Source organism: Miscanthus floridulus, chromosome 7 (genome assembly GCF_019320115.1).
Source record: "Miscanthus floridulus cultivar M001 chromosome 7, ASM1932011v1, whole genome shotgun sequence".
NCBI lineage: Eukaryota > Viridiplantae > Streptophyta > Magnoliopsida > Poales > Poaceae > Miscanthus > Miscanthus floridulus.
The window spans coordinates 74,230,288-74,248,509 of record NC_089586.1 but is presented as its reverse complement, the minus strand read 5'-3'; the positions used below and the strand labels follow the sequence as shown (position 1 = coordinate 74,248,509).

The following is an 18,222-nucleotide window of genomic DNA, read 5'->3' as shown; positions in this document are numbered from 1 at the left end:
CTGCCCCGCCTCAGGGCCAGGCCTGTTATCCCCAACAGTAGTTTTTTTTCTCACAATAAACCAATATTAGCTAGGGCTTATAAGCCCTAGAAACTAACCAGCGAAATGGCCGATAGTTTAGTATTGTGTATATGTCACTTGTCACATACAGCATCTGTCCATAGCCTCCTATTTTCCGATAGTGCCGCCGCTGCTGTATTACCAAGCCGTCATCGTGGTCAGCGCTCTATCAGCAGATGCCACACCTCCTCCCCCTCTCCCCTCCCCCAGACGCGTGCTCCACCCCAAGTCGCCAATCTCCCTACTCCCGAGCTGTGCCGTGTCACCAAACGCCTACCACCGTCCTTTTGACCCAATGGCCAATGCCAATCGCATATTCGCGTCACTTCACTGCACAAGCCTCAGCAGCGGACGGACGGACGGCGCCAAACGCATCATGTGGCAGTCCTATAGAAGAACAGGCTACAGGTCATGGGGAGACGGGCCCCGCGTCTTGCTTGTTGCCACAAGCCCACAATCCGAGCCCTGCCTACAAGCACCATTTTCCTTCCCGCGGAGTTACAAATCCGGTGATTGATACCATAGGACGGTAGGAGTATTACCGTTTGATTCGTTGGCCCTGATTGCACGCCGACGAGACAGCGACCTATAATCACTCTGTTCGCTTGATCGTAGTCATGCTATCGTGTTTTTCTCTCACGATAAAACAGCATCAGTCGGCTTATAAGCCACGTAAACGATCTTAAGCGAACAGGGTGAATGGCACTAGTTTACATGTGTCAAAGCGAGGGCGCAAGCAATGCCGCGCCAGTAATGCCGTGCCGGACCGCCGTGTCGGACTATGGACCAAGCAGCCACCTGAATCAGCGACGCCGGCGCGGCACGCCTCACACGTGGCGCCGCACGAGTCGAAGGCTCTCCTGTCCAGCGAAGAATATAAAACCTATCAGCCGCCAGTGACGCCCAATGCCCGGGCCTTGCTTTGCTTGTGTACACTGTATAAATGAGCTCGCTCCGGCAATCTGTCCCGCCGCCTTCCTCCTCTTGTTCAGCCTCCAGCGATCGAGGTGAAGGTAACCGGCCGTGAGCCGCCCTGTTGTCTGCCCAAAGATCAAAGATGCCCTCTCTTGCGCCGCCGCCTGCGGCTGATCATAAGGCCTGGCCGAGGAAGCAGAGACACGCAGAGAAGGCCGCGGGGGCGCTGGCACCGCGGGAGCCGCTCGTGCAGCGGAGGGCGTCGTTCCACGGGCGCGGCACGCACGAGCATCAGCCGCAGCAGCGAGACCACCTGCTGCAGAGACAGAGGCCCCGGACGCATCCGGACCTGCTGGCCGGCGTCAGGGAGCGGGGATTCCGGCGAGCGGGCGTCCACGGCGGCAACGCTACTGCCGCCGCCGCTGTCCCGTGGGGCAGGAGGGCGGCGCCGAGCAAGGCGCTGGTGACCGTCGCCGTGCAGCGGAGCATGTGGCCGCTGCACGTGATGGCGGGCGCCGAGTGGCGCGTCGCGGACCTGGTCGCCGCCGCGGTGGAGCTCTACGTCAGGGAAGGACGGCGCCCGCTGCTGCCGTCCGCTGACCCCTCCGTGTTCGGGCTCCATTACTCCCAATTCAGCTTGGAAAGTACGTGACGCTGACGCCTGTCCCTCTGCTGCGCTCCTCGTGCCCGTGCTACAGCTACTCTCTCCATTGACAATGGCTGTTTTGCAAACAAACAGGCTTGGACCCGGCGGAGAAGCTCATGGAGCTAGGGAGCAGGAGCTTCTTCCTCTGCCCCAGGGCTACTGCGGCAGTTGCGGCTCCCTCTACGCGCCCAGCAACCGAAGCCAGCAAGGCCACGCCCACCTCTGCCGACAGGCCAAACATGCTACCACCATGGCTCGGCTTCATGCACTTCTGGCCATTGTTGTAGCTTGCTTGGTATTGGTAGTCTTAGGGCCTCTTTCGCACGGCTTATGCCGGCTTCGGCTTTATCTATTTTACGTAAATCGAGACACTGTAGCGTGAAGCCGTTTTGTAAGCCAGGGTTAAAATGAACTAGAAGCCGGGAAAAACCAGTTTTTCTGGCTTCACCGGCTTTGGCTTCACCGGTGAAGCCGTTTTGGATAAACCGTGCCAAAGGCACCTTAGTCTCTTAGATCGCCAGCGGCACTTGTTTCACGATCTCCCTACCTAGATTCTAGATTCATAGATAGATTATACATACATTCACCTTGCCAAAACTATTTACTTCCTGCAAATGTTTTTTTTTTTTGAAAGCGACGGTAGGTGCTCTGTCTTTCAATTAAGGTAAGAAAAGGATGTGTTTATGTACAAGCAAGGGAAGAGGGAAAATGTTTAGTTTATCTGTTTTCCAAAATCCAAACAAGTATTTCAATTTTAAGATGATGCATTCGATTGATCCCAGTCGGCCAAGTTGGAATAGCCTCTTGCACCAGTATTGGCGTTGCAAACCAAGTGGGAGAATGATTGAGGTTGTATAGATTATCTTCGTACGCGCACACGTCATCTTCCAAGTTTCTTTCGGTTGCTGTCTCAGTCTCACTCAGTGAAGCGTCTTGGACTCTTGGCAGCCATTATATATGCACAGTTTAGAAAAGAAACTTTTCTTCTGCCGATTGCTGACTCAAATTTTGGTCATGATATAAAAATCATGCGTACAACAACAGCTAAACGCCCGAAGATGGAAGATATTTGGGCGGTGCAATTTCCGACCCTCGTTTTACCTTCCAACTTCTGGCTTTGAGAAAAAAGAACACCGGCCATCTTGTTTTAGCCATGGATGCAATGTGCAAGCATGCCGACCATCAGATGCTCAACAGCCCTTTTGTCGTCTCAAGAGAAAAGCATCTTCAGTTCTTCTATACGTGCAGTGCGGACTTCTTGGTCAGTCAAAGCTCCAGAAATCAATCGCTGCTTTCGAGCCTGCACGGCCTCCATGCGTTCTTCGACGGTGCCCTGGACAGCCATATCATATCATGATCAATACTGAAAGATAACAGGAGAATCGGGGCATCAGAATGTCAAAGAGTCTGCCTCGTATTATATTCTGATAATAGCCCCATGAAAATATGAATTGTGATTGTGACGAGATTTGATGGGAAAAAGATACCTTCACAATGAATCTTCTGATAGAAACAGTCTTCGTTTGACCAATTCGATGGATGCGCATGACAGCTTGCTCTTCCACAGCAGGATTCCACCAAGGGTCCTTAAGCAAACATCTCATAAGACACTCACAAACAAGTGGAAGATAGCTAAAAGATAATTGTTAGCATAAAAAGGATGTTAACGGTACTATGTATTACTGTTACACTAATACATCTTGTTAGCATGGTGCAAGAGGCTATTCCAACACAAATTTTTTTGTTTGGAAACGTTGAAAAGAAGTTCAATGGGGCATACCATGACAAATGCATTAGAAGCAGCAGTAAGATTGATTCCAACACCGCCAGCCTTCAGAGACATAAGCAGAACCTGCATAGGTCAAGTGCAATGAAGGTCCTAACATTTCCAACACATCAGATCTCGCAAAAATGATAACACTAATCTAGAATGGAGTCTTGGTCTAAGAAACAGAAGAAATACCAAAATGCCTTTGTCCTCTGAGAACTCCTTGATAACTTTCTCCCTTTGCTGAAGATTCAATGTCCCATCCAGCCTAGCAAATGAGAAATTATTCCTGCCATGCAAAAACTCAAAAAATTAGTTGGTAAGATCAGCTTCGTCAAAACAATGAAGGAAGAAGACCTGACAAAAAAAAGTAAACATGTAAACCAGAAGGTCTAGTATCGTGGGGGCAGGAGGTTCTTGGCAGAAATGATATGTATTTTAGATCTTACGGGTGGCAGCATGAAAAAAAAAACATGATATGCAAGTGATTCAAATAAACTGAACACTACTTACCTAGAAAGTGGAATTTGCAACAGATCTAAAAATGCAGTCCACTGGCTAAACACGATACTCTTGGCACCTGAACTGCGAAGAACCTCCAACTCCTGCAGGAGAGCAGATATCTTGGAAGATTCAACCCAATTTTTTTCAACGTCAATTTGAAAGCGGTTATCAGTAGGTGCAGTTATAAGGTCCTGCTTGCTCATTGACTTTCTGCAATAATATAATCAAAGTGAAGGACATGACAAGTTGACATGGAAGAATTCTTTAAGAAAACGTAATGTACCAGAGAGACAGAAGAAGATTGAAACGTAAAATACCTACAGACAGGGCAAAGGCCTGCTGTTGCACTCCGCCAACTAGATAAGAGACACTCTCGGCATAAACGGTGGGCACAGGGAGTTAATACTGCATCCTCAAAGGCTTCCAGGCAAATAGGGCACTCCCCTTCACCCTTTTGCAATTCTTGGACAACCTCTTCGATATAAGCTCTAGAGGGAATGCAAGAAGAATCACCATTAACAGCACCATTACCACCACGCAGAAAACGCTTTGCAAGCTTGTTTAGGTCTGCAAACTCTTGTGTATCCCCACGACTGGAAACCAAAAAAAGCTCCATCATCAATAGGTAATTGACGACAAAATACAAGAAATATCGATGTTCAATTTTTAAAAGCTATTGCTATTCATGTAAGATATGAGCCCAAATTTCAAGTACCATAACAGGCTACTATCATGCATAGCATTGCATGGAAACAAACCTCATAACAAGGAATGGATGATCACAGCATTGTCTTAGGCGTAAAAGTAACTCCAAAATTGAAGCATAGTTGTGCAGAACCCTTCCTTGCTCAACAAATTGATCAAATTTTACCTATAACCAACACGAGGCAATTAATTTGTTTCACTGAAAGAACATGCTTATCAGTAGAAGCACATTACCTTAGATCTTCGAAATAGAGCTTCATAGAAATCCTTCTCGACCTCAGATAAAACACAGTATTTTACTTCAATATTTGCAGGGGGTAAATTAAGGATTGGCCTGCACGAAAGCATTCATGTAAGTTATGTGCCAACAAAACGATATGAAAAGGAGTGGTTTAATAGAGTGCAGGCTTTTCAAATAAAATGTACACAGCCTGGTTGTATTCCTTCTGAGCAATTTAATAAAGCATATCTACCCCACAAAAAGGAGGGGAAAAGACAAAATGCATTATAACCAAAGTTGAACATACCTGCCCTCCTTGTCTGTGCTGTTTTTAGTCCTTCTCAGCATTATTGGCTTCAAAATGGACTGCAATAGCTTTAAGCCCCTTTCATCACCTTCTTCATATGGTTTCTGTACAAGTTTATTCCACCTAAACAGAAGGTGAAAAATAAAAGTTATAGATACAATAGTAATATTCAATTACATTGCACAAGGAATACAGTCAGCATAACAAATTAACATTCTTGATACGAACAAAATAAGGGTAAATTTCATCAGCAGTCCTTGAACTTGTCCCGTGTTCCCATCCAAGTCCCAGTAATACTCTCAAAATGAATTTTTGGCACTCTAAACTTGCTAACTGTACCACATGAGGTCCAAATCATCGGAACTTGACTAAACCGCATGTGTGGCATGTTGACTGTGCAATGGCATGCCCCTCCAGTGGTCCTTAAACTTGTCCCGCATTCTCATCCCGGTAATCTCAAAATGCACTTTTGGCACCCTAAATTCGCTTAATAGTATCACATGAAATCCAATTCTTGTGTTAAACTGTCCGTGTGTCATGTTGACTATGCAATAATGCAATGACGTGGCCATGACATGTCCCATGTGAGGTCGACGTGTCACTCTTGTCTCCTTTATTATCCTCTCTTCCCACCGACAATGGCTCCTGGCCACACTGAGATTTGGCAATGTTGAGGTATGCCTGTACCAGTGATGATGGCCTCGATGTCGCTACTCCTTAATAGTATGCCTGGTCAGCTCGCTGAAGGGAAGAAGGCTAGATAAAGAGGATAGGGGAGATGGAGTTGACAGTGTGCACCAGATGTGAGCCACGTCGGCGTAAGATCAGCATGCCACAGAGCGTTTAACACAAGTTCTACAGACTGACTTCATGTGGTATAATTAGCTTTAGGGTGGAAAAATGTATTTTGAGAGCACCGGGACCTAAATGAGAATGCGGGACAAGTTCATGGACTGCTAATGAAATTTTCTCATCGGCATCGTCGCACAGTAAAAAAATAAAAATAAAAACTCGACCCCTGGGGTAAGGCCTCCCCCAAGGCATTGGAGGAAAGGTAGAAGATTCTCTTCCGTAGGGTTGAGAAAAGGTCACGAACCCTGGCTATGCAGGACATGCTACTAACAGCGAGGACACACCTGACGGTCACATATCACGCCGGAAACGTTAGTGGACCAAGTATTTCACTGAAAATAGCATAAGGAGTGGCCTTTTTTGGTGAGAACAGGGAGTTGAACTCCCGACCTGTAGGTTGCACTTCTGCTTCCCTGCGCTAGGCGCACATACTCGCATTGTCGCACAGTCAGCATGCCATGTGGGCAGTTGAACACAAATGTTGAAGATTTGGACCTCATGTTGTGCAATTAGCAAGCTTAGGATGTCAAAAATGCATTTTTGAGAGTACTGGGACCGATGAGAACGCTAACAAGTTCAAGGATCGCTGATGAAATTTACTCAAAATTATCAAGATTGGCGGAACAAAAGTGAATTGTATTTTTGATAGTTTTCATTTTCAAGAAAAACAACAGTGCGGTTTGCATCTTGCAGCAATATCATCCTTGTAACTAACAGAAAAGTTTGTCAAGCCTCATCAAACGGAAGATTTGGGTGCAGCCACTACGAAATAGTGTCAGAGGGAGGGGGTGGCTGGCAGGGGCCTTGACTGCCCCCATGTTTCTTGTTACAACACTGAAATCTGACACGTAATGCAGTAAGAAAATTCCTAATTGGATCCTCTTTATGATTTATCTCTTTCTGTTTGGCACCCTTAATATAATTGTTCTAATTCTCTGCCACTGCTATGAAACAAATTAATCATCTACACAACCTAAAATGCTCTCATATCTGTACAATAAACAGAAAATGGTAAATAATGTAACAAACCATTATGAATTTCAAAAGTCCAATTAATTTGTTTTTTTCTCGAACACGAGTCCAATTAATTTAGAGCTGTCAAGTTCAACAAGAACAGTCAATAACAGCAATAAAAAAACACACTTACAAAGCCCAGTTCCTCCATGGTTCAACTTTCAAAAACCGGAAAAGGCTGTACAAATCCTCCAAGTTGTTCTGTCAGTAAAGTAAACTTCATAAATTTGAATGCATAAGCACCTAGTATGCAAATACATGCGTGAAAATAAGAGTAAAATGTCTGATCCATTATCCTGCATTAGGAATAAATATGATATATTCAGGGAGTTCTAACAAAGACCGATAGATCTACACATATTCTCACCTGAATTGGTGTACCAGTGAGACACCAGCGCCGATCTGCAGTCAAAGCAGCCGCAGCCAGGGATATCAAACTTTTAGAAGATTTTATCATGTGTGCTTCGTCAAGCACAACTCTGAACCAATGTACAGAGTACAAAGCCCCATTTTCCGTTGAACCCTACCCAAGCAGATATCAAAAGTTTAGTCAAGAATAAGTATGCATAATTCAAACTGAATATTAATAGCAATAGCCCCAGCAAGTTCCTCATCATTGCATGCACACTTTGGTCAACGTAGCTATCTTCTTTATGCATGTATGAACCAAATTTAAGCAAGACATATTTTAACAATAAGATTGCATAAGTATGACATTGAAGGATCAAATGCAGAGACATGGTGGGAAGGACGAAAGACAAGCAAAAAGGTAATGTATTATCTGTATTATTTTGATAAAAAAATGGACACAAGTAAAAAGTATAAGATGTCAAATCAAATGGCCGAGTAAAAGTATGCAAATGACCGGTCAATTGCATGGTCTGGTGCTATCTAGGTTATCTTAACCAACGAAAATGTTTACAAAAGCTTGAGCATAATAAGAGTAAATTGAAAGAGCTATGAGATCTCAGAGCTTACATCCATTGAAAATTCTGATGACACGACACCATATGTAGTGAGGACAATATCACTCTGACCAATGATGCTCGCGTCTTTTGGCCTGTTTTGTCCATAGTGAACATATATATTCACAGTGCCTGGCTTAGTATGAGCTTCAATCTCCGCCTGTTATTCATAATATCAACTCTAGTGTTCAGAAAAGTAGTTGCAGGAAACGTTTACAGATGAAATTGGTAAAGCAAAGCATATTATGTTGACTTCTTATCTTTTACTTCTCTGCAGCAAATGAGCACACATATAATGTAGCATAGGCAATGGTGTGGTGGTGCCACAATTAGAACTATACCTTCCACTGACTAATTAGTGTCATTGGACAGATAATTAGATTGCTTCCTCCAATAAGTGGGGCCTTAGGTTTCTTGTGTTTGCTAAAAGAGAAAGGACTAGCAAGCTTCTTCACAGCATCATGCGATTCACCCAACCCACTAGCTTCTCTAGGGATCTGAGCAGCATTCTGAGTTGTGATGCACCCTTTGCTAGAATCAGAAAGAAGAAGAGCTATCGTCATAATAGTCTTCCCCAGTCCCATTGCATCTGCCAGAATCTTAATTTTTACTCAGTCAGTTAATAGAATTGATCGCGAATTTCAACCAGAAACAATAGCCATCAATAAAAATGCTAAACATAAAGAAGTACAATATTAAGAATATCCTTACCCCTCCTCTAGAAAGTTGTAATGTACTAGGAAATCCAGTTGTAGCATCGCCTGAAAACACGTTCAAGTACAAAACTAGCTCCCTCCTGAAATAAATGCAATAAAATGTGAAATGTAATGTTCAACTATTTGCTACAATGGTTATTAAAAACAGCTCATACAACACATACATACTTGTCCTCAAGTTTGTATGCTTCCCAACAAGGGTGAAGGGTTGTAGCGGCATCCTGGGAAGAACTACCTTTCTCAAGCTGCAGCATCCAATGAAGTGCCTGCTTTTGATAAGAGCGTAGATCACTCAACAGAGAATCAGGGGGAGCCATTTCCTACAAAATATAAATTCAGAGCACACTGAGGTCAGGATAATATCAACTGGTTGCTGCAACTCTGCATAGTAATGTGCTGTTGAATTACCTCTAGTGCAGATCTGTCTGAGATCCCAATTATATCATCCAAATCTGAATCTGAAACAGTTTCTTCACCATGATCGTCTTCATTTCCATCAGAAGACAACCTCAATCTCTCGGATGTCAACTTTGTGGCAGCCGCTCCTATACTGCTCTGTTCAGTCAGATAAAACATAAAAGGCCAATATTTATTATTTTGATATAGCAGTGTAATGAATGAAGTACTAAACTATTACCTTTGTTTCAATTGGTCGCTTCCTGGAATAAAGATCTTCTGGAGTAAAAGCGGCCTGTTTTGAATTTATGTCGAACCAAAAAAAATCAGACCATACTAAAATGCTGATTCCAGAGAAAGAGCAATACACATAACTTAAATGGACTTGTTTCTTTTAATGTCATTTTATACCTTTATTCACATTCTAAAATCATATGATGCACGTTGTTGGGGTAAAATATATCAACAGTTTTCATACTTCTTAAGTTTTTTACTTCAGTATTCATCACTGACTGTTTGGAAAATATTTATCAGCGATGATTTCAGGATACCAAAGAGCTCCTAATTGCAATTGTACAAACTTTGGCAATGCATATTATTTACACATTCACCTATACCAAGAGCTTTGAATTGATGGACTTTTGCAGTGCATTTGCACTAGACAATAAACGAACAGGAGATGATAAGAGCACACAGCTCACCTTTATAAAAGGAGCAAGCCCTATCAATTTGAAAAGTGCAGGTAGGGGGTGAAATGTGGAGTCATCTGGAGCAACCCGAGCTGCCTTGGGCGCCGATTGCTTTTGATCGTGAAACATTGAGCTGTTGATATATATACTACAAAGTACAAGACCTCAGTGAAGGTGGTGTAGTCAAGCAACAAAGATGTTAAATTGCATATAAACTGGACTTAGTTTCAGTCACGGTTCATATACCTCACTGACAAGAGGACAGTGTCCATAATGGTAAGCACCTCGGGAGCTGATTTGCACGAGCCCTTGACTTTTAACTTGTTCTCCTTGAGAAGGGGTAAGGAGGCACCTTGCCCACTCATTGGGGATGCGACCCACCTAAACAGCAACAAACTGTTCATACAATGGCCTGATGCAGTGTCGAGAATTGGGGTGGACAGCAGTGATGAAGTAATGTACCTCCCCGTGGCTCGGGGTGGAGAAGCGCATGATCTCGGAGGAGCAGGAAGCTAGGGCGGGACGGCCGGGACGGCTCTTGCCCGCGGCGGCTGTGGCGTTGGGGAAGGTGAAGGTGACCGCGTCCCCTGAGGCAATTCGCCTGCCCTTGCAGGTGGACAGCCCCGCCATCTCGGCGCTCCCCACCAGCCACCAGTGCTCCCCGCCGCCACCGTTGGTTGTGGGTGCGGCGGGCTTAGATTTCTCTGCCGTGGGCATGGGCCGGGTAGGGGCTTTGCTTGGTAGGGTTGAGTCGACGAGAGCTTTAGCGGGTTTCCCCGGCGGAGGGGAGGGCGAGGGAGAGGGAGACAGCGACGGCGTCGGCGTCGGCGGGAGAGGTGGCGCAGCCATTGTGGTTTAAGTCGAGGAGGATGTTAATGGCCTTGGTGGGGTCGTCGCCGGCCATGTGGAGAGCACGGATGATGTCCATCTCCGGCGTGCCCTCGCCGAGCACCGCGCGCACCATGGCCACCTGCTCGTCCCGCTCCTTCCCCATCTCCCTCGAGAGACGGCGCCGGCGGCTCTGCTCGCACCCAGCCCGCGAAATTTTCCCCCAAACTCCTGCCTCGCGCCGCCGACTATTAGATTTCGCGGGAAGATGGAGGGCTGGACCGATTTGCCCTCGCCACACTCCTTCGGTCCTTTTTTTTCTACTAGCTGGTGTGCTTGGTACGAAATAACTAACAATTTATATTAAAAATACACGGATAGTACGATAAGATAACAATATTGTTAAATTAAATACTAATATTAATGTGACATTTAATCCAAAAAATAAAGTTTATAAATTTAACATAGTCACGGAGTGCGCGACATCATAGACTCACAGACTCTAAAGCTTTCAGAGATCGGATCGAATCCAACCTAGAGCCTCGTAACCCTGTATCTTTTCCTAGACGGGCTTCACTTTGGATGCGCTGGTAGCAATATCAACGATCTTCAGTCGATGGACCAAGTCGTATGAATCCCCATACAATGGCTCAGATATATAGATTTTGTTCTCCTTGTACTTGGATACACTTGTTCCACTGAAGCTTTCATTAAAATGTTTAGACACGAACAATGTCTGATCACCGATGTCCCTCACCCTGGACCACTCCGACGTATGGTCGTGAAGGTTACACTTGTAGATCGCGCTGCTATAGGTGAAGCTCTGTGTCTCGTGGAATGTGCTCACCATAGCACCCACAATGTGTAGCTCACCGTTTGATTCCATATAGCTGCGGTGGCAGAGCCCCGCAGGTGGCGACAGCGATGGCAGCAACGTCGCGGTTGGAATAGCGTCGGTGGCGTTGCTACTGTAGACGGAGATTTCTCCAGTGCAGTCAATCACCAAGAACTTGTCTTGGCAGTGGACGATAGACCCCACGGAGAACTCCAATTTGGTGTCGAGCAGCGTCCATGCGCTGTCGACTCCAATCCGGAAGAACGCGACATCCGTGGAGCACCCAAGCATGGCCATGGCCACGCACTTGCGGCCGACGGCGTCAGGCGACGCCGAGAGCACGATCTCACAGAAGAACACGTCCCTTATGTCTTCTAGCTTGATGGCTCTGCCTACGGCATCCGCGTCTCCGTAGCCATTGGTGGGATGGAGGACCCACCGGCCATGGACCCTAGACACGCGTTCCGATGAGGACGCCGCCGCGATGTGTTCAGCCTGCTGGCGGGAGCTCAACACGGGGGGCACGGGCACCGATGAATGGATTCAGCAGTGTCACGGACGCCGCCTCGTCCATGACCGCCAGCCACCCACATGAGGAGCCGCACGCCACCTTGTCGCGCACGTCGGACAGCATCTTGGATAAGCCCTTCTTCTCTAGGGACGCAAGTAGAAGCCGACGCGGTCCGAGTCGGGGTCGAACGGGAGCAGCAGGAGCGGCTCGAAGGTCACGAACAGGGACGATGTCACGCCATGGGGAGCAAGCGGATCGAAAGGATGCCACGTCGTGGCCTAACGCAAGATGCTGCCTGATGGACTCGAGGAGATCCTCTGGCAGGCCAGATCTCCAGTCAGAGAGAGGTAGAGATCTTCTCTTGGGATTGGGAGGCTGAGCCATGGAAGACAGATGACATCAACTATGGTTCACGCAAGAAATAGCAAGCGAGGGTGACGGAACACGTGAGTGTGAAACCAAATGAAAAGAGGAAAAAGTTATCCCTTTTGCAAATGCAGAGAGGGGAAGTAATTAAATGTAGCAGATTTGGCAAGGTTCTCAGAAATATAATGATGTTCCTTTTATCTTAATTCTCTTTCCTTCTGTGTTAATTCTTTTTTCTTTTGCTCGTTGCCATATATGCTGGTGCATGCAAACATGCAATGTGTATATGGATAGTACAATAATTTTCTACTTCCTATTTTGTCGTGATTCCTCTATCACATAACAGGCAATATTCAATCAAGGAGATGTCATAAGATCATAGGCGTGGGCAGACGGACGAACCAAAACAAATATCACACAAAAAAAATGTCCACACTTTGTTCTTTATAGTGGTAGGAGATTGTCTTGTCCCTGGCCTGTGGGGACTGGGGTTGTAACGTCCCGCCTCTCCGAGGCCGGGCCCGCTTACATCTGATAGCTTCTCTAGGATATAGACTGCCCTCACAGACCAACACAGGTCTTCTCTGCGCACTTTGTCCTCACTCGTGTGCACCCGGGAAGAACTTTCTGGTCGGTCACCCATCGCTCCAGGCCAAACACGCTTAACCTCAGAGTTATTTACAGATGGGCTTCCGGAAAAGAAGTTACAACTTATTGGTATGAGTATCCTATTAATCCTGTTAAGCCCTGGGCCGAGATGTTACATCATCACCCCCTTAAGAGATCGATGTCCTCGTCGATCAATCCCAAGCCAGGAGCGTCCTCTCTTGGCCACGTCCGTGTGTCCAGAGCCAGCGCATGTGCCATGCTGTGTGACCACGACGGATCCACACCAGCCATGCGCACCATGCCTGCGCAACTACGACACACGCGCCCGTGAAACCGTGAGAGTCGGCTCTGATACCATTCTATAACGTCCCGCCTCTCTGAGGCCGGGCCCGCTTACATCTGACAGCTTCTCTAGGATATAGACTACCCTCACAGACCAACACAGGTCTTTTCTGCGCACTTTGTCCTCACTCGTGTGCACCCAGGAAGAACTTCCCGGTCGGTCACCCATCGCTCTAGGCCAAGCACGCTTAACCTCAGAGTTATTTGTAGATGGGCTTCCGGAAAAAAAAGTTGCAACTTATTGGTATGAGTATCCTATTAATCCTATTAAGCCCTGGACTGGGATGTTATAGGGGTTGTCGAGCAGCAATAGATCACCATAGTGCTGTGAGCTTGGTTTCCCCAACCATTTTTTTGAAGGAAAAAATTCTCATGGTCTTAGTATTGCTATAATATATGATCGATAATGCTAGGCATAGGACGTCCGTCCGTCCAAACGGTGCCAATGGTTGATCGCGTCGTAGCCCAACAACCAATCATCCACTCGCCCTCGCCCCAAACCATTCTTTTTAAAAAACTTCTTATCCCTTCCACTCTCTTCTCTCCACCACAGTGCCGCAAGGCTGTCACTCCATCCATCTCGTCCCGAAGTGGATACCACTCTACCTCGTTGCTGCCGCGCGCCCATCTGGTGCTGCTCACTCGCCCCCCATCGCGAGCGCTTCTTGGCCCCTCCCGTCATGCACGCTAGTGCTAGTGGTGCTCGCTCCACCCATCGCACGCGCCGCCCACCCGGACGAGCCAAGACCAGCACTAGTGCATGCAGCGCTGGTGCTAGTGCGCCCGCCCAGCTGAGCCAAGCCCGGTGCTGGTGGCAGTGGTACCCACACGCCTCCACTTGCTGCCGTCTCCGACCTCGGTGGCTGGAATCGACTGGCCCCAGCCTTTCCTTCCCCTATGTTGCAAATATAAGTTTCATTTGTTTCAGACGTTTTAGATGTATGTTGCAACTATTTCTTTTTTATATTGCAAAAGCAGATCGGGGATGTTGCACATGTTGCAAGTGTTTCAGATGCATGTTGCAAGTGTTTGTTCAAAATTTTCATCTGTTTCCAGATGTACGCTGCAATCGTTTTTATCTAGATATTGCATTGCATATGTTCCAAAATGTTTCAGATGTTTCAGTCTTATGTTGTGGTAAGTGGTTTCATGTTGAAAGTTGCAAGTGTTATATTTTGGATGTTTCACGTGTTCCACACATATGTTGCAAGTGTGCTCCAAATGTTTCATCTGTTTTTAGACGTATGTTGCATTCAAATGTTTTTAATGTTGTAAGTATTTTATGTTGTTCGACCAGGGACGAGCCAGGGGCAGGCGTACGGTGCGTGCAGTGCTGAAAGCCCTAGTTTGGTTTTGGATAATTGATGAAACCATAGGACTAACATTCGATCTAAGTTTGTGAATTAGATAAGATAGTCCAATCTAAGTGGTGGAGATAGATGATGGTCATGATGAAGGTGATGGCCATATGTGATGATGATCAAGTGCTCAACTTGGAAAATAAGAAAGAGGAAAACAAAACCCTATGGAGTTCAAGGCAAAGGTATAAATAGAGATTTTATTTTAGTGATCAAGACACTATAGAGAGTGTGATCATATTTAGGGTAGATGGTCGTACTATTAAGAGGGGATCTCTACTAGACAATTCGGTCATCTAGTGCCAATAGGTGTTGGACTTTATGCATTGCATTTTGGCCTAGTGCACTTCAGGAGCAAGCGAAATTTTTATTGAAAATGTTTTGAGAAATGCTAACTTGGCTCTAACATGTTTTGAGAAAACACTTTGAGAGTTAACATCGCTTGCGGGGAGTAGCTCGAGTTGTCGTGGATCAAATCGCGATAAAGTTTGCAACTTAGAGAGCTAGTGGTGGTGTTTGGGTGGCACCGCCACCCCCTGTCCGGTGCACCACCACCCCTATAGTGGTGCCCACCAGGACGTGGCCAAGAAGGGAAGCTTGGGCTGGGGCACCACCCCTACCTAGTGTTCACCGCCACTGGCACGGCAGTGCACCGCCGTACGGTGTTCGGTGCCACCGCCCTATTAATCCTAAGGGTGACTAACTTCGGTTTGAGATCAGGGGGTCACCGCCATGGTCACTTTCACTTTTCACCCGAGGACAGCGAAGCTTAGAGTTAGGGGTGAGGGGGCACCGCCCTGGTGACCGCCATAGGCACGGTGGTGCACTGCCCTAATTATCTAGAGACTATTTTTCGGGACTTGGCTGGCATGGTCACCGCCACCCCCATGGCGGTTGCACCGCCATGCCTTGTTCGATGACCAACGACTAGTTTCTAGCCATTGAAATTCAACCGTTGGCGAGGTCACCGCCTTGTCCGGTGCCAAGCACCGCCCTAGTCCGGTGACCTCACAGACAGCAGCCCTAAAGGGCCAACGGTTCTATTTGCTTGTGTGGCTATAAATAGAGGGTGTGGCCGGCCTTGGCCACTCTCTTGGCTCCTCTTACACTTGTGCACATACTTTGGAAGCTGAGCAAATACAATTCACTCACTTACACACTTGATTTCATCATTTGAGTGAGATTGGTGAGCCTCTAGTGCATTGCATTGAGTTGCATCATCTTGTGGCACTAGGTGGAAGCTTTGGACTAGTCGTGATCTTCTTACTCTTGATGTTTGCTGACACCTAAACGGCCCGGTGATTGGTGGATCATTGAGTGGAGTTGGTGATTGTCTCCGGCCTCGATCGGTTGCTTGTGTGGGTTCTTGACCTTCTCCTGACAAAGAGCCAAAAGGTACTCTATTAAATTGCTCGTGCCATTGAGTTACCTCACTTGTGGGTAGGTTCTTGCGGCACCAAGTGTTGGCTAGGTGTGTGATACCTATTAGCCACCGAACCACCAAGTGTTGGTCGACACAACGGGAACTAGCGTGTTGGTAAGCACGTGAACCTCGGGAGAAAATTGGTGTCACTTGTCTCTTGAATTTCTCCCGGTGATTGTTTGGTATTCATCTTTTGATTGGTTCATTCCTCTACACGGCCGTATAATCACCCCACTCACTCCTTTATATTCTTGCAAACTAGTTGTGTAGCAAGCTCTTTAGTGTAGCTAGTTTAGTTTTCACCTAGTGGAGTTCTTTAGTTTAGCTTGTTTGAGAGCTCTTAATGAGTAGTGACTTAGCCTTTTGTGGGCTTAGTGATAATAGTAACTAAAATTGTTGGATATGTGGCTTGCAATCCTTGTATAGCTAGAGCAAAATTGCATTTTGTCTTTTAGGTTACTAACCTTATGTTCTAGTGTGTTTGTAGAGATTTTATTAGGCTATTCAGCTCCCTCTAGCCATATTAGAACCTTTCAGGCGCTACGGGGGGCTACAGACGGGACGCTGAGGGCGGGAGGCGGATGGGTGCTCCGGTCAGGGGCACGCCGGGTCTCAGCACTCGAGTGCCGCCCGCACATAGAGAGAGAGAGGATCAGATCTAGAGAATGATCGGTGGGCATAGATATAGGGGCGGGGCTAATCTGGACTAGGGTGGGGCTATGGTAGACCGAGCAGGCTACGCATCCTGTCCAAACGTCCGGATGCTAGCCACGCCCGTAATCTGATTTATCTCTTCGTACTAGGAAACAAAATATTTTAACTCCTTTAATTATTAAAACCAATTGTTTTTCTTGGTAGTTTTCAAGATGATTTGGTTCGATGAGGCGCCACATCAACCACAAAGAGGTAAATTGAACTATGTTAATAATTCAAGGGTCAACTAGACTTTACCAAAAAAATATAGAAATAAATCTTCAACAAACTATCTAAATATTTTTTTGAAAATATGGGATTTAAAATCCTAAAATCTAGTTTATTTTTAGAAAATTTATAGGAAACTTATTTTAGCACAAAAATATGAAACAAGTTTTAGATTTTTTTTCAAAAAAATTGTGTTTTGTATTATGGTGCATAGATTAGAATATAGTTAGATCTTATATGGTACCAATTTGATGTTTATTTATTAGTACATGCTCTTGATATATTTGATATAGTTAGGCTCTGTTTGGATCCACTGCTCTAAACTTTAGAGCTAAAGTCTCCAAATAGATAGTCTAATATTAGCTCTAAACTTTAGCCAACCTCACATTTAAGCTTTAGACCTTAAAAGTGAGCTAAAGTGCTCTAAAGTTTTTAAAGCTATAAAGTTTAAAGGAGGGGATCCAAACAAGATCTTAGTCAGATGATAACTCACACTACGTGGAGGTTCAACTATCCATGTGACTTTGACGACACACAAGTGTCATGTAACCGCCTTATGTTTGATCCTAATTAGTATGAGCACATGTGGCAACTTGATCCAGAAGACGAATATGGTTGTGACCTTTTCTCACCCTGTTCTCTTGATCGTATTAGTCATGCTTATCAGTCATGATACAATGTTTTTCTCTCACAACAAAACAGCATCAGCCGGTTTATAAGCCACAGAAACGATCAAGCGAACACGGTGTCTGGTTTGGGCAGGAAATGAATAATCTAGCTACTTGATTGGTGCTGACTTGTACAGGTCCTACTAGCTAGATATCACCATATCGCAAAGAAATGTCATTTTACTTCACAAAATGTTTTCTGTTTCTTGTTTAAAAGCATGCATATGAATTATGTTAGCTGAGATTTAAATAATTAGCACACAATTGACATGTGGTAATGATGATGGAATAAGCTACAAGAATATGAATATTGCAAACTGATTTTGTTCCTTGTAATTGAACTCGCGACCTAGACACCCTCGCCAAGGTGATAAGCAACTTCATATGAGGGGGGGGGGGTACGCCATGCTAATTTGCCAGGGGCGAACCTGACCTAGGGTACCTCATCGACTTAGCTAACACGGCATACAAAGATATATGTAGCAACCGACTAAATCCGTTGTAACCGACTAGAAGATCAACCTGCAAACCAACCAGACTAGGACTTTATCTGTAGCCTTACCTCTCGAACTATATGAGGAGGGTAGGGATCCCCTAATTAGCA

General features: G+C 45.8%; 2 protein-coding genes across 2 annotated transcripts; one reads left to right on the top strand and one right to left on the bottom strand.

The window, feature by feature from the left end:
- Positions 1-951: 951 nt before the first annotated feature.
- Positions 952-2,201, top strand: LOC136467092 (uncharacterized). Its single transcript, XM_066465640.1, has 2 exons — positions 952-1,619; positions 1,715-2,201. Exons 1-2 carry the CDS (start codon positions 1,118-1,120, stop codon positions 1,906-1,908), a joined length of 696 nt encoding a protein of 231 aa, XP_066321737.1. The 5' UTR covers positions 952-1,117; the 3' UTR covers positions 1,909-2,201.
- A 385-nt stretch (positions 2,202-2,586) lies between these two features.
- Positions 2,587-10,840, bottom strand: LOC136467091 (DNA repair protein RAD5A-like). The gene is given in 22 exon segments (XM_066465639.1): positions 2,587-2,954; positions 3,109-3,207; positions 3,402-3,473; positions 3,585-3,678; positions 3,903-4,103; positions 4,211-4,486; positions 4,652-4,764; positions 4,833-4,932; positions 5,126-5,248; positions 7,125-7,192; positions 7,359-7,514; positions 7,970-8,116; positions 8,298-8,555; positions 8,668-8,752; positions 8,841-8,992; positions 9,081-9,227; positions 9,310-9,363; positions 9,770-9,905; positions 10,004-10,101; positions 10,103-10,138; positions 10,220-10,603; positions 10,605-10,840. Coding segments are annotated over 22 exon segments (3,069 nt in total). The 5' UTR covers positions 10,752-10,840; the 3' UTR covers positions 2,587-2,831.
- Positions 10,841-18,222: the final 7,382 nt, after the last annotated feature.